Source organism: Narcine bancroftii, chromosome 12, assembly GCF_036971445.1.
Source record: "Narcine bancroftii isolate sNarBan1 chromosome 12, sNarBan1.hap1, whole genome shotgun sequence".
In the NCBI taxonomy this organism is placed as follows: Eukaryota; Metazoa; Chordata; class Chondrichthyes; order Torpediniformes; family Narcinidae; genus Narcine; species Narcine bancroftii.
Window position 1 is genome coordinate 52,308,487 of NC_091480.1, and position 22,926 is coordinate 52,331,412.

At 42.1% G+C, this 22,926-nt stretch overlaps 1 protein-coding gene across 1 annotated transcript in view; it reads right to left on the minus strand.

Annotated features, from left to right (window-relative positions):
- Positions 1–2,765: 2,765 nt before the first annotated feature.
- LOC138746803 (proliferation-associated protein 2G4-like) overlaps positions 2,766–22,926 on the minus strand; it is a 56,496-nt gene continuing 36,335 nt past the window's right edge. The window contains exons 6-13 of the mRNA XM_069905265.1: positions 21,093–21,156; positions 17,209–17,287; positions 15,029–15,107; positions 14,009–14,142; positions 13,721–13,815; positions 12,280–12,407; positions 7,729–7,788; positions 2,766–3,760 (exon numbers count right to left, since the gene is read on the minus strand). Coding sequence (XP_069761366.1) covers positions 3,695–3,760; positions 7,729–7,788; positions 12,280–12,407; positions 13,721–13,815; positions 14,009–14,142; positions 15,029–15,107; positions 17,209–17,287; positions 21,093–21,156 — 705 coding nt within the window. The 3' untranslated portion in view covers positions 2,766–3,694. The remainder of the gene's footprint in view (positions 3,761–7,728; positions 7,789–12,279; positions 12,408–13,720; positions 13,816–14,008; positions 14,143–15,028; positions 15,108–17,208; positions 17,288–21,092; positions 21,157–22,926) is intronic.

Genomic DNA, 22,926 nt, shown 5'->3' on the forward strand with positions numbered 1-22,926 from the left:
CAAGTTTTAGCCCTTATCGCTGCTGCAGTTCATTTTTTTTTCTCTATCTTGATATCTCAATAATTTCACCAAATAGTATGAGGCTTCTGGTCTTACCCAGGGCAGGGTATTAAAGACCTATGAGCCCTTTCTACTTCTAGTTTGACCTATTTTGGCTTGACCTAAGACCCCCGGTATCCATTCTTGAAACAAAAGCACAACCAGTCATTCCCTTCCATCCCTTCTTCTAAACCTACAATTTTAATGTTATTTCTTTGACTAAAGTTCTCTAATGTATCTAATTTATCCCATGTCTTGGTTTTATCTTGTCCATCTATTCTATCCATTCAGTCAGAAACGTCTTCCACTCTTTCTTCAATTTCACTCACCCTACCAGCCAGTTTTTCAAAAACCTTCTCCATTTTAGCTGTTGTAGAGTTGAATCTTTTATTCAGCTGTCTACCATGATCATAGCTTTAATATTGCTTTGTAAGTCCAGAGGTCTTCTTACTTTTCCTTTCTTACTTCTTATACAGTAACACCCTCACATTCCAAAAACTCGGGGTTGCTGCTGTCTTCCTGTTCGCTGTCTGTTAGTTAAGCTTTCAGTTTTGCACTCAAACTGAACTAACTCTGCAGACATCTAGTGGAGTCGCCCACTTCATCAGCATCCTTCCGGGAGCGTTTCTCTTTACAGGAGCATTCTTTTGGTCAGTTCCCCCATTCATGGGAGGGTCCCTCACCTTCATTGTCTCATCAGTGAACCCTTGGTACTCAGGATGGGTTGGGTCTCTACCCCAACTTCTTCTTAAGGTCGGGCCTTTTGTCGGGTCTGCCATCGTTTTTATGATACGCAAGGTGCTGCGGGCCTCTGAGGTCTTCATGGCTCCAGCAGCCCCTCGTGCCTGATTTTTCTTCGTCAACATCTCTTGTAGTCATTTGGATTTTTAACTATTAAGCAGTGATGCTTTTACTTATCTTCAGTTATAGTCTTTTCTTCTTTTCCCTCAGGAGCTTTGGAATCTCTCTCCTCCACACCTATCACATGACCCCCAGGATCAGGACTGTCATTTCATTTGACACACATCTGGAAACATTGTGAAAGTCACTCATTTCGTTTCCCCTATGCAAGGAAAAGGGGAGTTATGACTACCAATTGCCTGAAAGGATATTTCTCTGGAAGCAACTTGATAAGGATAAGGTAGATTCCCACCTACTTCATGATCATTTCTTTGCATCAACTTAAAGCCTGCATTTCAACACTGGATTTGTAAGAATGAACTTTGGACTGATCTACGAGAATTGTGCCTAACCTGCAATGGACACACACAGATAAGTATAGTCGCACCTAGTTGGGGGTTAAGTTTACAGAATGTAATTACCATCATTAGTAACTAATATTATTTTAAATATAACACTTACTTGGCAAATTTCGATTGCTGCTGTCTGTAGAGGTTAAAACCTTGTGTTTATTATTTATGGTTGTTTTATGACTTTCTCTTTAAGGATTAATTTTTGTAGTTACCATATGACATCACTATGATGTCATATGTCGTAATATCTGAGCAGACTGGGAGCTCTTTTTTCATTCTTAGAATGACCATGGAAGAAACGTGAGCACTCAAGAAAATTTTCTTTGAAGTTATCATTATTATTCATCATTATAATTCATTTTTAATCATTTATCATTTTAATTTATGTTTGAACTTGAGTATCGTTATCATTTACAATATGCTTTATTTTACTCATTGTTATGAAGTGCAAAGCTATGAAAATGTTTATTTGCTTTTATCAATGAAAAATGAAAGCTATTTACAGCTGCAATTATGAAATTTGATTTATTTGAATAAGATACAATTCTGAATATCGAGGCTTACTTCTCTTGGAAGCTGATATGTTTTGAGATTCAGAAATATTAGAAGCTGGGAACTTACACGGTTTGAGACAAAACAGTAGTGGATGATTGCTTCTCAGACTGGAGGCCTGTGACTATTGGTGTGACCCAGTGATCGGTGCTGGGACCATTGATCATTATCAATGATCTAAATGATAATCTGGGAAATTGGATCAGCAAGTTTGCTGATGACACCAAGATTGGAGGCGTTGTGGACAGTGAGGAAAAATGGACCAGTATAAGGTAGATGGATTTAATGAAGATCAGTGTGAGGTGTTGCATCTTGGAAGGACAAACCAAGGTAGGACATAAACATAAATGGTCAGACACTGAGGAGCAAAGGGATCTGGGAATAGATACATAATTTTCTGAAGGTGGCGTCACTGCCAGACAGGGTTGTAAAGAAAGCTTTTGGCATCTTGGCCTCATAAATCAACGTATAGAGTACAGGACTTGTGATGTTATGGTGAGGTTGTGCAAGGCCAAATTTGGAGTATTGTGTGTAGATCTGGTAGCTAAACTACAGGAAGGACATCAGTAAGATTGAAAGAGTTGCCAGTCTTCAGGAATCGAGTTACAGGGAAGATTAAACAGGTTGGGACTTTATTCCTTGGAGCGTAGAAAAATGAGGGGAGATTTGATAGAGGTTTACAAAATGATAAGGGGTATAGACAGAGTAAATGTGAATAGGGTCTTTCCACTTGGGTAAGGAGAGATAAATACGATAGGACATGGCTTTGGGGTGAAAGGTTTAGGGGAAACATTGGGGGGAACTTCTTACTCTGCTGGAGTAAAGACTACTAACAGTGACTGCAATTTTATTTATAACCATAATATGCAACTGGGGAGATTAGCAATCACTTCAAAACTGTATAAAATCATGGAAACAGTCTTCTAATAATCTAAAAGTTTTAATCAGGATTTCCTGCTCCATTCTACCCCATTCCAACACTGTCTCAATTAGCAGTAATAAAACTGAACATTTTTCAAAAGGTTCGCTTCTGAAAAAAATCTGGCTTTTATAAGACACCTTCAAGCTGAACACAGATAATTTCAGATTTGCTGCATCACATAGCAAGTTGGAGAAACAAACTTTTATTGAATTTAGCATATTTAATTGTGTAATGATGACTCATTGCGCTAGTTCAACTGACCCCAAAATGTTTTGCTGATTTTCATTTCTACTCAGCATCTGATGCCTCTTGTGTCATTGACGGATTCCAGTTGCCCTGATGACACTTTTCCATGGTCGCCATGTCCTGGTGAAACCTTTCACCATGTTCGTCACTGCTGCACGAAGATCAGCAGGGCAGAATTTTCAATGATGTGTTGCACTCTTGAGGTAGACTTAAGACAAGCAATCACAAGAACAGGTTGTATCTAAAAAGATACATGATAAGAAACTTCTATGGTGATTTCAGAGATCAACAGCCCAAAATCCATAGAATACACCCAAAAGTGTTAAGGAAGCAAATTTTTCCTTGCCCAAGATAACTGAAACACACTGCTGAAATACAAAAGTCTTGTTCCATCTGCAATAAGCTCATTGCCATGTGCTCTATATTGCATTAAGACTATATGACCATACAAATCGCACAAGGATCTTATTTTTGTTTTTTTTTTTATTTTTTTTTAAGTCATCTGCAGTCACCATTGTGAGTCCTGAGGACACCCCCCCACCCTCCCCCCCCACCAAGAATCAAGGAGCTGGTGAAAACGGCTCCATGAGCCACGCAGTGAACAGCACTGGGGCTGCATCCAGCCATCAGGCAGACAATGGGTTAAAGGTCAGGTCAGTCCCAGGGCTCTGGTTTCAACAGGTCAGTCTCCATTCCCATTCTCCTCATTGGTGCTGCCTGTGGCAGCAGAGAGTCCACTATGCGAGGCCTGTCAACGAAAGACATACAACTGGGTTAGACACCAAGATCAGAGTCAGAATTTATCATTTTGCAGTATCATATGGCAAACGTTTCTATAAATCACCTTGCAAAATAAATAACAATAGTGCACAAAAAGTCAAAGGCAGTGTCTTTGGTTCATTGATCATTCTGGAATCTGATGGCAGCAGGGAAGAAGCTGTCTTTGTGCCGCTGAGTGCTTGTCTTTAGGTTCCTGTACCTTTTTCCTGATGGTAACAGAGTGAAGAGGGCATGGCCTGGCTGGTGGGGATCTTTGAGGATAGAGGCTGCTTTTTTAATACACCACCTCATGTAGATGTTTTCGATGGAGTGAAGTCTGGTGCCTGTGATGTCACAGGGAGAGTTAACAACCTTCTGGAGTTTATTCTTGTCCTGAGAGTTGGCACCTCCATATCAGGCAGTGATGCAACCCGACCGAATACTCTCCACAGTGCACCTGTAGATATTTTCGAATCTTCAGCGATGTATCAAATCTCCTCACGAAGAAAAGCCACTGGCAAACCTTCTTTGTGATTGCATCAACATGGAGACTCAACAGATCCTTGAAGATGCTTAACACCCAGGAATTTGAAGTTCTTGACCCTCTTCACTGATGACCCCTCAATGAGGACTGGATCGTGTTCTCCTGATTTCCTCCTGAAGTCCACAATCATTTCCTTGGTTTTGCTAACATTGAGTGTGACACCACTCAGCTAGCTGATGGATCTCAATCTTGTATGCTTCCACAATAGTGCAAACTATTGGAGAGGATTCTGAAGGCTAAGAATTCTGAGCATTTGCAGAAGTACAATCTAATTAGGGATAGCCAGCATGGCTTTGAGGGGAAAGTCGTGCCTCATGAGCCTAATTGATGAGGTAAAAAGAAATTGATGCAGGTCAGGTGGTAGATGTGGTGCATATGGGTTTTAGTCAGGCATTTGACAAGGTCCCCCATGGGAGACCTGTTCAGAAAGTCATGAGGCATAGGATCCATGGAAACTTGGCTGTGTGGATTCAGAATTGGCCTGCCTGTAAAAAACAGAGTAATAGTGGACGGTAGTTGGTGACTAGTGGAGTTCCACGAGGATCTGTTTTGGAACCCCTGCCCTGTGATTTTTATAAATGACCTGGATGAAGAGGCGGAAGGATGGATCAGTAAGTTTGCAGATGATACGAATGTTGGAGGAGTTGTGAATGGTGCTGAATGTAGGTTACAAAGGGCCAGATAAGATGCAGATTTGGGTAGAAAAGTAGCAGATGGAGTTCAAACTGTGAGGAGTGAGAAGTGTGAGGTGATACATTTTGGAAAGACAAACCAGAAAGAGAAGTTAAGGGTTTATGGTGTACTGGGAAGGGTTGTGGCTGTCATGTGACAGCACTGCCCCCTACCTAGTCGGGGGGGACATGAGCTGCCAATCAAGGTTTAGTTCCGCCCCACCTAATTAGTGCACATTTTGCTGTTGGACCCATGTAACTTACACCTGGACTGCACTCTCCAGCCTGCCTGTACTTGGCCTTGGGCCATTGGCTGCTATAATTGAATAAACCCTCCTGGTTCCAAGCCATTGGACCCTGCTAACAATCTGGGCTGTCCCCCTCTTTTGCCATCTTTGAGGGACCACCCTGCTTCCAGGTTGCCTTTCCAGGCTGAGGAACGTGGAACAGCGCTGGAGAAACTGTTAGTGAGCTGTGCACTGAATAGGGTTGGGAACATTGATTATTGTCCCTAAATAGCATAGAGCTGTATCTGCAGAGTCATGGGGTGGTAGGCATCGTATTGACTTTTCCCTTGGTTGTTTGTGTGTGTATGCAGTTTGCTCCCACGTTCATTATTAGTTGCCTGCGTGTGTTTAATCGCTTACCGACTTTTTCCCCACAATCGCTAATAAACTATATGTGGTTTCAATGCCACTACCTTTATCCCACAACTGCTGTAAATTGCATGCACGTGTGCTGCATATGTTACCATTTCCCACATTTGCCTTCTATAAATAAAGTCCTTCACTACAAAAACCTGTGTTCAGAGTCCTTGCCTTTGAGACCTACCAAATCAGTTTCCTTACTCACAACATGTGGTCGGTAACTTAAAGAGTATGGATGAACAGAGGGACCTTGGGGTTCAAATCCATACATCCCTCAAGGTTGCTGTGCAGGTTGATAGGATACAGGTAGAACCCGGGACTCACAACGCAAGGTAAAATTATCACATTGCAAGGTGAAATTATTGTAAGTCAGGGTCTACCTGTACTGGCAGCATTTCATTATGTCTCTAACAGGAGGCCAATGTCCCTGCTGTTTCCTAGAGGCCAATGTCCCCGCTGCTGCCGGGAGGCCATGGTGGCACCGGGTAACTAGGGACAGTGGCATCACTTCACAACCTATGTTGTGATTTGGAATGCATGCGTAGACTGCCGTCGCTCTCTCCCTCCCCAGATATGGCAACGTGTTCCAAATCACCTTTTTTTTTTAAAATGGCACTGGGTCTGTCAAAGCACGATACATGTAGACCCTGACTTACCTTCATTCAAAACCTATTCTGATCATCGTAACTTTGAAATATTGTAAGTTGGAGTCTATCTGCAGTTAAGAAGGCCCATGGGATGCAGGGTCTAATTAGTCTGGGGATTGAGTTCAAAAGTTGAAAGGTCATGTTGGAACTCTACAAATCTCTGGTGAGACCACATTTGGAGTATAGTGTTCAGTACTGGTCACCTCATTACTCAGAAGCTATGGAGAGGGTGTAGAGGAGATTCACCAGGATGTTGCCTGGTTTGGAAATAAGTCTTATAAAGCAAGGCTAGCAGAGGCTGCAACTTTTCTTTTTTGAACGTAGAAGGATGAGAGGAGACTTAATAGAGGTCTGGATAGTGTGGACAGCCAGCACCTTATTCCCAGGGCAGAATCAGCAAACACCAGGTGACATGTGTACAAAGGGAAGGGAGTAAAATTTTGGGAGAAACGTCAGAGAAATTGTTTTTTTTTAAAAAGAGTTGTAGGTGCCGAGAATACCTTGTTAGGAGAGGTGGTGGAGGCGGAAACATTAGGGGCATTTAAGAGACTCTGGCAGGCACATGGATGAAAGAAAAATAGAAGGTTACAGGGTAAATGTTTCTTTTTATTGTTAGCAGAAATATATAGGTCGGCACAACATCAAGGGCTGAAGGGCCTGTTGTGTGCTGCACTAGGTGTTCTTCTATGATCCAAGATGTTTACATTGGTGGGGGAAGACTATAACTAGGGGACAAAGCCTCAAGATTCAGGGAAGTAGATTTCATGCTGCTGTGCAGAGGACAGGAGTGCTTGTGTACAAATCACAAAAAATTGGTTTGCAGGCTATCAGGAAGGCCTTAATTGCTAGAGGGAGGTGGTGCTGCATTCTGGAGAACTGAGTGCAGTTCTGGTCTTCTTACTTGAGGAAGGATGTACAAACTTTGGAGGTGGTGCAGAGGAGGTTCACTAAGTTGATTCCAGGGATGAGGGGATAAGGCTAATGAGAAGACTGTACTCACTGGGATTTAGAAGAATGAGAGGGGATCTTGTAGAAACATAGAAGTATGAAAGGCATGGATAAGATAGAGGTAGGTAAGTTGTTCCCATTGGTGGGAGAGACCAGAACTAGGGGACATAGTCTCAAGATCCATGGGAGTAGATTTAGGATGGAGATGAGGGACTGCTTTTCTCCAGAGGGTGGGGAATCTGTGGAATTCACTTCACATTGAAACAGTAAATATATTTAAGACAAGGTTGGATAGATTTTTACATCATAGGGGGACTAAGGGATATGGGGAAAAAGGCAGGTCGATGGAGATGAGGCCATCATCAGATCAGCCATCTCATTGAATGGCAGAGCAGGCTTGACGGGCCGGATGGCCGACTCCTGCTCCTTTTTCTTCTGATCAAGGACAAAACCCATTTGCAGGAACAGAAATGGAAGCAGTCATGATGCACCCTGCTCACCATCTTTTTTTTCTTCCTCCTCTTCTGGTTCCTTCGGCTCACAGAACTTTGTAGTAGGACCTAAAACGGGTATTTAAAAAAAAATAATGAAATTAAGCGGCAGAAAAAAAGTAAAAGGTGGAGACTCGCCTTGTGTAGTCACCTCAAGTTTATATTCATTCAATTGCACAAGTATTGGGCATTAGCACATGTTCATATGCTCTCGCCAGTGCTGGCCCCTTAATGAGGTTTGTGCTCTCCTGATTTCCTCCTAAATTCCACAATCATCTCTTTCGTGTTGTTAATGTTGAGTGCAAGATTGTTGATGTGACACCACTCAATCAGCTGATCTAACTCCCTCCTGTACGCTTCCTCATTGCCATCTTTTGAATTGTGCCTAGCCATAGAGTCACAGGTGGGCAGAGAGTAGAGCAATGGGATAAGCACACTTCCTTGAGACACCACCTCTTGTAGAGTCCATGATGGAGTGGAAACTGGTGCCTGTGGTGTGCAACAATAACAGGCCTCAATGATTACTGCCTTGGGGCACTGACCTCCACCATTATTAAATGCTTTGAACATCTGATGATGGAACACATCAAAACACACCTCCCAGAAATGCTAGATACATTTCAATTCACCTATACAACAAGCCGTTCCACAGATGATGTGATAGCTTTGTCGCTTCACTCCACTCCATCCTAGCCCACCAAGAGAACAACGCCTCATACACCAGGCTGTTGTTCATTGACTTCAGCTTGGCGCTTAATACGATCATTCCCTAGACTTAACTTCCCCTCTCTGCAACTGGATTCTGGACTTCTTAATGGTAAGACCAGTCTGTCCAGATTGGTAGAAGATAGTCAAGCACCAACATGCTGGGCACAGGTGCACCTCAGGGCTATGTTCTCAGCCCGCTCCTGTTCACGCTACTGACCCACAACTGCATTGCCAGAACCAGCTCCAACAGTGACATCGAGTTTGCAAATGATTCAAAGTAGTTGGCCTCATTAGCAACAAGGATGAGTCACTCTACAGAGAAGAGGTGGAAAATCTGGTGAAATGGTGCGAGAGCAACAACCTGAGTCTCAACATGGACAAGCCACAAGGAAATGATCATTTTCCAGGAGGACCAGGAATGACAACCCTCAACTACACATCAACAACAAATAGAGAGAGTCAAGTTCACTTAACTAGTGACCTATCGAGGACACTCAACATCTCTTTACTTGTCAGGAAGGTGCAAAAGTGATTGTATTTCCTGAGAAGACTGAAGTGGGCAAGGCAACCAGCCACCATTATGTCATCCTTCTACAGGATCCCTATTGAGAGCATCCTGGCCAACTGCATCACAGCGTGGTCCGGTTGCTGCAGAGAAATGGATCAGAGGTCAATCCACTGGACAATAAGAGTGACAGAGAGGATTACTGGAGTCTCCCTGTCTCCCCCCCCCCCCCCCCCCCCCCTCCAACCCCCATCATAAATATGAGAGCCTCGGATGGTCAGTGTGAGCAGTTCCTTTGGTTGTTCACCATTCTCACTGCCCGTGAGAAGAAGCTGTTCCTCAGCCTGGTGGTGCTGGCTCTGATCCTCCTGTGTCTCTTCCCCGACAGGAGCAGCTGAAAGATGCTGCGAGCGGGGTGGAAGGGGTCCTCAATGATTTTGTGTGCCCTCTTCGGGCAATGATCCCGGTACATCACGTCAATGGTTTGTTGGGGGGGGGGTGGAGAGAGAAGAGAGAAAGAAATTTTAAGCCTAGTACTGGCCTGAGTAGTACTGGTGTGAGAAAGCTCTGTATTTGCACTTTTTTTTTGGTACCTCATATTTTCCTGGGTACGCCGCCTATTAATCAGTTAACCATTCACTGCATATTCCCGCTTGTGCAGGTGATCAGGAGGGAAAATCAGAGTGGAGCAGGGAAATTATTGATTAGATAAGAGAGCAGCATGGTTAGCATAGCGGATACACTGTTACAGTGACAGCAATTGGAACTGGGGTCCAAATCCCACGCTGTCTGTAAGAAGTTTGTACATTCTCCCCTCATCTGCGTGGGTTTCCCCCCCCCATGGCTCGAGTTTCCTCCCACCATTCAAAAATGTACTGATGGTGATGGGCGAAAGAGCCTGTTAAGAGCATGTGTAATTTTTTTTTTTAAAAGATTGATTCAAGAACTGAAAAACTAACCTTGTGCATATTAACAGAAATAAAACATAAAAGTCTGTAGTCGCTGATTGCAATAAAAACACAATGCTAGAGAAACTCAGCTGGCCAAACCGTGCACTTTATGTAGCAAAGATAAAGATACCATGACACCTTGATGAAAGGGTCAAGCCAGAAACAAATTGGTTATGTACATTTATCTTTGCCATATAAAGTATGCTGTTTGAACTGCTGTTTCCCAGCTTTATGTTCCTAATAATGAGCAAAATGTAGGCAGGCACCTGAATAAAATGGAGGTGGGCTGGGAGAGGAGCACAGTCCCACAGGCAGGAGGTAATCGGTGGATAAGGGAGAAACAGGGAGAGGGCGAAAATGGCTGTGAATGGAGAGGGAATGAGGTGGAGCTTGAGGAAAGGAGAGAGGGATGGGGAACAGAGGGAGAATGGGGAGTGATCTGGCAAAAACCAGAGAAATCAATGTTAATGCCATCTGGTTGGAAAGTGCCCAGTCAGAAAATTAGGTGTTGCTTCTCCAATTTACGGATGGTCTTGGTTTGACAATACATGAGGCCATGGACAGATATGTTAGCGCAAGAATTGAAATGGTTAGCTACTGTATTCTAAATGTGGTCTCACTAGAGATTTCCTTGGAGTTCACTTAACTAATGACCTAGCGTGGATATATATCTCCATCTCCTCATTTGTCAGGAAAGTGCAACTGTTGGAGCTTTCAAATTGCAGCACCTGGGTAGCCCTCCTGGGACCCAGGTGAGATGACTGGGTCATGTGTGCCTCCTGCACCTTTCAAATGGCAGCCTAACCTACCTGTTAAATAATCAACCTGGCGATTTAAGGCAGATCCCACCCCTGCGATGACATGGTGACATGTCATGCAGTTCCCTTTTTGTTTAAAGTTCTAGAGTAACCGGGTGAGCCATTTTCCCTTTCAAATAGACCTCCGAGGAAGGTCTGGGACCCAGGCAGACTTTGACCAGGCTTGCCCAGTTCAGCCCTTTCAAATAGCCCTGTACCTGGATCTTCAACCTAATAAATTTCCCATTTAACCCCATTTTAGAAGGCAATTTGAAAGGGCCTAGTGACGGGACTTTCTGAGAAGACTGAAGCAGGCAAGGCTACCGGCCACCAATATGTAAATCTTCTCCAGGAGCTCTATCGAGAGCGTCCTGGCTGGCTGCATCACAGTGTGGTACACCTGCTGCAAAAGAATGGATCAGAGGTCAATCTACAAGACCACAAGAGTGGCAGAGTCTCCCTCCCACTATCGATGTGATCTTCTGGGATCGTTGTCTGAAGAAAGCACGCAAAACCATTGAGGACCCATTCCACCCAGCTGCGCCTGTCAAGGAAGAGACACAGGATTATCACAGCCAGCACCACCAGGCTGAGGAACAGCTTCTTCCCACAGGCATTGAGAATGCTGAACGACCAAAGGAACTGCTCACACTGACCATCCGAGACTTTCATATTCATGAAACAACATTTATTTATTGTTGAGATGAAATACTTGTCTATGTGCTATGTATGGTTGTGTGTCTGTGTGTTTTGCACCAAGGACTGTAGAACGCTGTTTCATTGGGATTACCTTGTGCAGTCAGATGACAATAAACTTGAATTGACTTGACTTACAGGATTCTTATATAAAGTTGCAACATTACCTCATGACACTGGAGCTCAATCCCTGACTAATGAAGACTAGCACATCTTAACCATCTTGTCAACTGGCTATGAAACTGGACCCCAAGGTCCCTCTGTTCCCCCACACTGTTAAGTACCTTACCATTTTTGGGCACCTGCCTATATTCTGCTTATAACTTTATCTGTGCTCTATAAAGTATTTTGTTTGACCTGCTGAGTTTCTTCAGCATTGCTTTTACTTCAACCACTGCGCCTGAAGACTTTTCATGTTTTCCTCGACTCAATTCTGCACCCAACTCCCATACTGACACGTCTGTCCATGGCCTCATGCACCGCCAAACCAAGACCACCCATAAATTGGGAGGAGCAACTCCTAATTTTCCACTCGGGCACTCTCCAATCAGATGGTATTAAATCAAATTCTCGGGTTTCCGCTAGCTTCCCTCCCTTCCCCATCCCTGTCTCCTTTCCTCCAGTTCTCCATCCCCTTCCCTCTCCATTCACTGAGCCATCCCCCCCACCCCATGTTTGCTGCTGTGCCCTCCCTCCCTTCTCCACCTATTACCTCCTACCTATGGGACCTTTCACCATTTTATTCAGGCACCTGCCAACGTCTTGTCCATACCTCGATAAGGGCTCAAGCCCGAAACATGGGTTATATATCTCTTTGCTGTATAAAGTCTCCAGTAGACTGTTTGACCTGAGTTTCTCCAGTTTTCTGTTTTATTTCAAACATGGGTTTGTTTCCATAACTTGCCTTTAAATCCGGGTCTTTGATGTCCAATTCAGACTTGTAAAGTTCCGTTTCAAATGTTCGACTGGTGATTCTCATTGGACCATTTGGCATTAGGAGGACAGTGAACTTAAACTGAGCAACAAACTCTCCTGGATGGGAAGAAAACCACATCGTTTCAGATTCAGGTGTCAATGAGCGACAAATGCCATTTCAGATATCAGTAAATCCAATGTCAATGCATTTAACTATAGAACACAACACAGAGAAAGACCCTTCAAGCCTCGACCCAATGACCTGCATCCTGTTCATAGCCTCTCACATCCACATACCTATCCAAATTCTTAAATGTTAAAATCAAGCCTGCATTCACCACTTTAGCTGGCAACTCATTCCACACTCCCAGTACTCTCTATGTGAAGATCCCCCCTAATGCTTCACCTAAACTTTTCCCCTTTCACTCCTAACCCATGTCCTCTCATTCTTGTTTCACCTACCCTCAGCAGAAAATGCCCACTTGCCTTTACTCCATGATAATTTTGTATACTTCAAATATCTCCTCATTCTTCTACCCTCCAGGGAATGAAGTACTAACCTGTTTAACCTATCCCTGTAACTCAGTTCTTCAAGCCCCAGCAGCATCCTTGCCAATCTTATTGATATGACTGTACTCACTGTCCCAGAAAAGATATGCTGGCAATGGAGATTTACTGGAATGAAAACATTAATCGGCTCTTGGACTGTACTCGTTGGAGTACAGGAGGTTGAGGAGGGGACCTCAGAGGCATTTTGAATGCTGAAAAGCCTGGACAGAGTAATGTGGCAAGGAAATTCTTGGCATAAATTCAGGATGAAACAGATGCAAAGGAATTTCTTTAGCCAGAGGGTTGCGAGTCTTGTTTTTCAGCCTCGAGGATAGACACCCACCACCCAAGCCATGCTCTGTTACCATCAGAAAATGGTACAGGAGCCTGAAGACGAGCACTCAGCGGCACAAGGACAGTTTCTCCCCCGCTGCCATCAGATTCCTAAATGATCAATGAACCACAGACACTGCCTTACTTTGACATTTTCTTGCATTATTTTAATTTATTTTATAAGGTGGTTCATATAAATGTTTGCCCTGTGATGCTGCTGCGAAACAACAAATTTTATGACATGTTCGAAACGTACAGGGGATGCAGGTTAATTGGGTGTAAATTGGGCAGTTCGGACTCGAGGGCCAAAATGGCCTGTTGCCATGCTGAATGTCTAAATTTAAATTTTTTGTGAACGTTCATGACAATAAATCTTGATTTTGATTCTAAAATAGAAGCAAAATAGAGTCCCTTCAGTGTCAATGAGTAACATGTTCATGATAATAAATTGATCCTGAAAACAGGCAGCACAACCGACACATTGAAAAAGACCAGAAGCAAATTTCCACATAAATTCTTCAGTGCCTCAGTTCACGTCAAGGCCTTACCTTCCTTCTCATACAAAACACTGAACGGTTGGAGGAGTTCATGTTTTGCACACTCCATAACCCCCATCCTGGCTTTCTTCTCATCCTCGAACGCCCTGCAAAAAGAAACCTTCACTTTACCAGCATTCTAAAGTCACTACCATTGAAAACACTGTGCCTCAGGTTGGAGGAAAAATCCAATGATTTAACACTGAATGTAGATAGTAGAGAGAAATCTTCACGTTACATTGCGTCCAATTAACATCAAACCAACCAAAGGTTCTGTGAAATAACAACCAGATGCCCTACCTCAGGGTGAAAGGCATAGCATCAAACCGCCTTTCCACCTCACTAAAAAAGGCACGCGAAGTCTTCATTTTTAAACCATATTGTTGGGTTGGGTCCCTCTTGTACACAGTTGTCCTCTGGCCAGCATCCTTTGCCTGAAGGCAAATCAAAGTTAAGGAGTTTTTACACACATGCACATTCAGATTCACTTTAACAGTTCAAATCCATTGAACACCTCATTCACTGTTCAAGTGGACCTTGGGTTGTTTGAAAACCAACACAAATACAACGGTACAAACAGAATGTAATCATTTTGCAATGTGTGAGAACTCCGTTAAGGACAATGCAGTAAAAGTACAAAAATCCCGGATGCCAGAAATGCGGACCATATGAGAATCAGGACTTTTCAAAAACTCTCACTTTTTAAATTTAGCGGGCTTTTGCGCGCGCGCACATGCATGCATTAGCGCCACAGATGTACAGCGGCATCAGGCAACCAACCAGAAGTCATGGAAATGTGAGAGAAAGTGTTTATTCGGTTTTTTTTGTACTTTGTATTTTATTTGAAAAAAAATTGTTCATAAACTATCATAATTTACCTGTTTATTCTCCTTAAATTTGAATTTCAAAAGTACTGCCGGAGAATCCAGAAAATCCAAACCAACCCAATCCCCGAGCAGTCTGGATTTTAGGACTGTACTGATCCCCCCCCCACACAAATTACTTTACATTTTACACTGTCTTTTGTCTTTTAAATTGCTTATTCTTCATGCAGATGTATTAGATAGGCAATTGTAAGACTAAATCTCAGTCAACCGGAAAATGTGCACATTCAGCATCCGCAATCCCCCTAGGTGCCGGATACAGAGGTCTTTACTGTTCTCGTGTATGATGTAATGTTTGTTTTGCGCAATTCTCTTGGTCCCAGCACCTCTCCCAATCCCGATGGACATCAGATGGCTAAGTATACCCTTATCAGCAAACTTTCCATACTCACCCCAACTGGAAACACAAATTCAGTGTTATGTACCAACTCCTTACCTTGCCTTCTCCAGTGCTGATTAATACGTCAACGGCATAAACTTCATGGACTTCGAATGCCGTCTTTTCATGATCTTTCCTTTACAAGAAACGAACTACAGTCAGACAATCACCAATGGAAGAGTTTAAAATCTATCGACACTCATCACCACCAGACTGCCCAGATTCAGTAGACCGGCTGTTGCACGTACAACAATTGTCAGATTTATTGTCAGAGTACATACATGACATAACATAACATACAGCCCTGAGATCCTTTTATCTGCAGGTGAGGCAGAATTACCACTTATTGGCAGTGCAAATAAAACTACTCAACGTACACATGGAAACAAATAAATAAAAGTAAACAAACTGTGCAATGCAGAGAGAAAACAAATGAATAAAGTGCAAAAGTAAGAATCCTTAAATGAGTCCCTGATTGAGTTTGTTGTTGAGAAGTCTGATGGTGGAGGGGGAGCAGCTGTTCCTGAACCTGGTGGTGCGAGTCTTGTGGCACCGATACCCCTTTGCTGATGGCACAGAGACAACAGAGCATGTGCTAAGTGGTTGAATCTTTGATGATTGCTGCTGCTGCTCTCCAACAGCAGTGTTCCCTGTAGATGTTCTTGATGATGGGGAGGGTTTTACTGTGAGGTCCTGGGCTGTGTCCACTACCTTTTGCAGGGCCTAACACTCATGGATATTGGTGTCCCGATACCAGACCATGATGCAGCCAGTCTGCACATGTTCCACCTAACATCTGTAGAAATATGCTAGAAATCTGCAGAAGCAATACAATGACACCCCACATAACAAACTACGATGAGGATTCCAGAATTTTTCAGGCTACAACAGGGCCAGAAGAATGAGCAGACACCATCCAAAGCAGAATGATAAAGAAATACAGTAAAACCCTTGTAATCAGGAATTCAACCAACTGGCTACAACAAGCTACCAGTAAAAATTGAGAAAAATAAATAAATAGAAAGATTCCAATAAAGAAGATTAGATATTTAAATAAAAACTTAAAATTGTAAAAGTAAATATTCTCTGAAGTCACACATAAACCTTTGGTGACAATAGGAGCAAATATCCAGCCAGCGGAGTGCCTTGGTTGTGCTTTGCTTGTAGCAGCTGTTTGAATAAACTGGCACCACTCCCCATTGGGGTGACTCTCTTAAAATGTCTCCTTATCCCTGTTTAGTAAGTCTTTATCTTTATGAGTATATTATTGAGTATATACGTACATGTGATGTCCTGTACGTACTCAGACAATAAATCTGAAATTTGATATTAGTAAGGCTTTATCTGTAAACTTGGAGGAAGGGTGGGTTAATTATCTATATTGTTACTATTTGTCTTTGGAGCAACTCCGTGGATGGGGAGAAACCTGCAGGTCCATCAACTGTGAAATATGACTGAAAATAAATTAAAATGTTTTAAGGTTTATATATTCATGTAAGTGAAGTTTATTCAGTGTAAGGTCAGTTCAGTTTGGCATTTTTGCCTTTTAAACTGTTTAATAATAATGCAGGTGTATTAGTTAGGCATTGTAAAAGTGAGTCTCAAGCATCACGGACTGGTGTGGGGACACCAATGCCCCTGAACACAACGCTCTACAAAAGGTAGTAGACACAGTCCAGCACATCACAGACAAAACCCTCCCCTCCATTGAGAACATCTATGGGGAACGCTGCCATCAGAGAGCAGCAGCGATCATCAAGGGTCCACACCACCCAGCACACGCTCTGTTCTCACTGCTGCCATCAGGAAAGTGTCACAAGACTCGCACCACCAGGTTCAGGAACAGCTGCTCCCCCTCCAGCATCAGACTCAACAACAAACTCAATCAGGGACTCATTTAAGGACTCTCACATCTGATTTGTTTTCTCTCTGTATTGCAGTTTGTTTACTTTTATTTATTTGTTTCCATGTGTATGTTGAGTAGTTTTTTTTGCACTGCCAATAAGTGGCAATTCTGCCTCACCTACAGATAAAAGGATCTCAGGGCTATACGTTATGTCATGTATGTACTCTTGACAATAAATTGAAAAAGATGCGTAAAAATCAAACTTTAAAGGGGGAATTAAAAGATTTCTCGAAAAGAATTAATAACTGTTGTTTTAGCCTTGGTAACTCTTTCAGAAAGGGAAAGTACATGTAATTTTTAATGAAAAGTTAAACTTTCTAAAAAGACTTACTTTTGCTGATCTGTGGGATTCTGAATGATCGTTTTCTCCCCGTCAATAACGTGTTGTTTGAGCTGGTGTGAGAGCATACCTGAACAGAAATAATTAGAACTCAGTTTCTAACATGAAACCGATATTACTCAATCCTTAAAATGCCAACTAAACTATCCTGTATTAGTGGAACAACTCCACATGACGCAGGATGTTCAATTACAATGAATGTCAGAATTATACAGCAGCGTCCGAAAATCGGGTCTGTTGGTCCAGATTTTCGGATGTCCCAGATTCTCTGGCAGTACTTTTAAAATTCTAATTTGAAGAGGAATAAAGCTGCAGGTGCTGCTGGTAGATGGAACACTCCCAGCTTCTACAGTATCTGCTACACTGCTTGTCGCTTCTTTTGCTTTAAATACTTTTGTATATTACCCTAAATTTTCAATTTAGATATGAAAAACAGTCACAGGCCCTTTCCGTCCTCGAGCCCATAATGCCAAATTACACCCAATGATCTACAACCAATAAGTGGTACGTTTTTGAAAGGTGGGAGGAAACCAGAGCACCTGGAGAAAACCCACACAGACATGAGAACGTACAAACTCCCTGCAGACACTGCGGGATTCAAACCCCGGTCCCAATCACTGTAGCGCTGTAACAGCATTGCGCTAACCGTGCCGCCCTTATTTACAACGGTAATTTCTTTGTGAAAAGATTATTCTGCAGCATTTGCGCATGCATGATGTCTTAAAGACAGTAGCTATGGTTCTGTTCCACAAATTTTCTCCAGTTGCCTTTTTAATATCATAAGTTGTAGACTTTCCAATATCGTATGCTTCCATAGAACAGCATTGCTCACACCACGTTCTAGCTTGTTAATTACACTGGACCTTGAAGACTTTTCTTCCTGAACATTTTTGGGTGTATTTTATGGATTTTGGGCTGCTGGTCACAAAAATTACCTTAAAATCTTTCTATCGTGTACAGTTTTATTTTTACATTTTTGTGATTTCCTGTCATATTTTAAGTCTACTTCAAGCATACAGAACCAAGAATTGCAACATTTCAATGAAAATTCATTTTCTGCAGTCACACTTGGGACATCTTCCCTGCTGATCTTGGTGCAGTCAGTAACAAACATGGCGAAAGCTTTCACCAGGACATGGCGACCGTGGAAAAGCAGCATCAGGGCAACTGGAATCTGTCAATGCTGGTCGACTGTTGTTGGACACTGATACGAGAGGCATCAGATGCTGAGTACAAATAAAAATCAGCGGCAAAACGTTTTTAGGTCAGTTGAACTAGCGCAATGTGCGAGCATCATTTTGCAATTAAACATTAATAAAAAATTAATTTGTTTCTCCAACTTCCCATGTGATACAGCAAATCTTAAATTATCTTTGTCTTCAGCTTGAAGTTATCTATCATAATCCCCATTTTATTTTTCAGGATGCAAACCTTTTGAAAAAATTTGTTGTCCAGTGTCACTTGAAGATTGTCACTCATTTTCAACATGTTCTTTCTCTTGACACCACAAAGTTTATCTACTTTAGGATTCATTATTTATAAATATGCATGCTGTACAGTTGGCGCTGTGAATCTGTGGCGCTTATGTATGCACGCACGCAAAAGCCTGCTAAATTAAAAAGTTTGAGAGTTTTCAAAAACTCCAGATTCTCAAGTGGTCCAGATTTCTGGCATCTGAATTTTTGGACTTCTACTGCAGCTAAGGAACAGGAACAAAAATAAAAACAAGTGGGAAATGAAATGAATGAACAATTAATTTGCAATGGGTGGCATTGTGCAATGATGGAATATTATTCAGTTACTGGCATTTGAATGGCACCAGAAGATCTTCACCATTCAATAATTTTAGAATTGATTCAAAATTCCTTTATTGTCGTGTAATATCACACAAAATTGCCTACTGTCTGCCATAAGGCAGTCAAGAGTCGCCGTGAGTATTGCCCAGCAATACATTTCCGAGATCTGTCCTGGAACCTCAATGTTAATGCCATCACAATGAAGGCTCACCAGCAGCTATAGCTTGTGAGCAGTTTGAAATTTGGTATGTCACCCAAGACTCTCGAAAACTTCAATAGGTGTACTGTAGAGAGCATCCTGGCTGGTTGCATCAACATCTGGTACAGTGGGACCAATGCTCAGACCAAGAAAAAAAATCCAGAAGAATGTTACCTCCATCTGCAACATCACAGGCACCAGTCTTCACTCCATCGAGACATCTACAAGAGGCGGCATCTTAAGAAAGCAGCCTCAATCCTCAAGGTCCCCCACCACCCAGGCCATGCCCTCTTCACTTTGTTACCATCGGGAAAAGATACAAGAGCCTGTGGACAAGCACTCAGCAGCACAAGGAGAGATTCTTCCCCTCCAGCATCAGATTCCTGAATGACCAATGAACCAAAGACACTGCCTTACTTAGACTTTTCCTTTCTTGCACTATTTATATTTATTTTGTAAGGTGGTGTACAGAAATGTTTGCACTGTGATGCTGCCACAAAACAACAAATTTTGTGACATTTTCATGACAATAAATTCTGAAAGAGGAGCAAGAGAGTCCCTTCAGTACACTGAGTGTCCACGGATTCACCTCCAGCATTCCTGCAGCCTCTGCAGCCACACAGACTCCTGTTCGTTCCATTGGTAGCCCGTTCAGCTCCTTTAGCGGGCTGCTTAAAGCCTGCATAGAGACACAGGCACAAGATCCGGGCAGATGAACATTTTGGGGTCTGAGTTAACATGTCTTTAATTCAAAATTCATAATTGTCCACGTTTTAAATGCCATGGTAGATAAGCTCAGCTGGCAGCATGACTGATCTATCTTCAAGTACAACCCGTTCCCACTGCAAAGTAAGGATGTTCCTCGTATTCACTGCATATGGCAGGGGTGGCATATGGCTAACTGCAGCCTGTTGCCCATTTTTAAGTGATCCAGGGTGAATTTTAAAAATAAAATAAAATATGGCCGGTTAGAACAGTTAACAATAAACTGCACTGCATATACATTCTCCTTCTTAGTTTCAACACAAAACGTCAGTGCCATTTTGAAAAACTACTAGAACAACTATTGCAATAAGACTCAATGAAAACGTTTACCTCCAGTTAAATTTTTTTTTAAACCTGTTTAAACATAGGTTTATCTCAGCTAAAACAAATGATTAAAGCATAGTGGAACCGAAAAGACGGAAATCGCAAGGGAATGCCAAAAATTTCAAACATGGTGAGAAAATGAATAGTTTTTCCACAGAAGTCAAGGGGAAGTGAGTTTGTTTGATGTGCAAGGAATCTGTTAACTTCAATATCCAATCTTTAATAAACTATCTACACATTGCATCATCATCAAGGGGGACACTTGTATTCACTGAGAGTTATGGAGGAATGTTGGAGATGGTCTTGTCCCTTTCTTGAACTTTTCTCCTGTTCTTACTTTTCACCCAGCTTTTTATTTTGCACTGATTTTTGAATGAGTTTTAAAAAGTTTAATTGTATTCATTTAAAGAGCAGCAGATATAGAAATGCCTACTGTAATATCTGAGAACATCAATAAACTGTCATAATGTCAAAAGATAAACTGTTCAAAAGATGTCATGGTTATTTTGATAGAAAATTAATTTTTGATGCACACAAGGGTTTATGGTCTTAAAAACACCATATTTCTTGCAAGTGGAACTGGTTGAAAACTGCCGGGCTTAATGAGCATGACCTCTATATTTTTCTGTATGTGACCCACAACCAAAAACATTTGGCCACCCCTGGCATATGGAATTCCTCACAGCAAAATCCATTGCCAATTTAAAATATTGAAGGAAAATTAGATTTTGTTTTTAAGGATTGAAAATTTAAAAAATAGTTTTCTATCTGATCAGAATTGGTCACCTCACCTTCTATTGGAGTGCAATTAAAGGACTGAGCAATCTTGTTCCAGGCTTCTGTCACTTGAGTGTTCTGGGATTAAAAGGAAATCATGAAAATTCCACTTAATTAATATTCTTTTTTTAAAGAAACAATACACGGGCTTCTGATAATTTATTGCTCTCCAAGTAAAACCTCTCAAAGGCAAATGAGAAATTATCAAATAGATGGAATAAAACACAAGTGTGAACAAACAATGCCTAATGAAATCTCATACATATTACTCATAGGAAGAAAAATAAGTAACATGTGCACCATGAATGGCTTTTAAATGGTCACAGGTGAAAAGTTCAAAAAGTGTCACACTTTCAGTTCTGGTCCTCACATTGCAGGAAGGATGCAGAAGCTATGGAGAGGGTGCAGAGGAGATTCACCAGGACATTGCTTGGATTGGAAACAAGTCTTATGAGGCAAGGTTGGCAGAGCTGAGACTTTCTTTTTTAAAAAAAGAGTTGTGGGTGCCTGGAATGCCTTGCCATGGGTAGTGGTGGAGGGTGAAACATTAGGGGCAACTAAGACAAGCACATGAATGGAGAAAGATAGAGGGTTAAGAGGTAGGGTTTTTTTTTAAAAAGTAGGAATATATGGGTCGGCATAACATCAAAGGTCAAAGGACCTGTACTATGCTGTCATGTTCTATGTTCTAAATCGGACATTAACATCTGAAGAAGTTGAAACACCAACAAAAGGAAATCATGGCCTCATTTTACATTATTTTGATCCAACCTTGCTCAGTTTCATGCACTACATTTTGAATAGGATGCATTTTTCCATGTCTGCATGCATCACATTGAAATGGTTAAGTTGCAAAATCAGACTACATATATGATTGTGGCTTGTATCCCTGTTAATAGTGTTTAAAACATCAATGGGTTGATTGGATACAAAGAAGTAATTTTCAGTGGGAAGTTGTGGGGGGGGGGGGGGGGGTGGCAGGAGAGAGAAGAGAATTCAAGAACAAGGGGGTGACCTTAAAATTAGAGTAAGCAGTTCATAGATAGTCTAAATAGGGGTCAGGGCAGGATTTTGTGATGACTGCCACAGAACATCTGATGTAACTCCAAAGAAATGATACTGTATTAACCAACTTCAATAAACACAAGGAAATAGGAGCAGGAGTCAGCCATCCAGCCCATCAAACCTGCTCCACCATTCAATGAGATCGTGACTGATCTGATGATGGGCTTATCTCCACCTACCTGCCTTTCCCCATATCCCTTAATTGTCCCCTACTCTGTAAAAATCCAACTCTCGTCTTAAATATATTTACTGAGGACACCTCACTGCTTCAACGGGCAACAAATTCCAGGGAAAAGTAGTTCCTCCTCATTTCCGTCCTAAATCTACTTCCCTGAATCTTGAGGAGATGTCCCCTAGTTCTAATCTCCCCACCAATGGAAACAACTTATCTGCCCTTCATAATTTTATACATTTCTGTAAGACCCCTCTCATTCTTCTAAATTCCAGCGATTATAGTCCCTGACAACTCATATTCTCCTCCTCATCCCTGGAACCAACCTAGTGAACCTCCTCTGAATCATCTCCAAAGCCAGTACACCCTTCCTCAAGTATGGAGACCAGAATTGCAATGCAACCTCCCTGCTCCTAAATTCAATCCCTCTAGTAATGAAGGCCAATTTTCCATTTGCCTTCTTGACAGCCTGCTGCACCTGCAAACCAACCTTTTGCAATTCACAAACAAGCACTCCCAAGTTCTCCTGCACAACAGCATTCTGCAATCACTTGCCATTTAAATAACAACACTGGACAACAAGTATTTTGCTTCCTGAACACTTTTGGGTG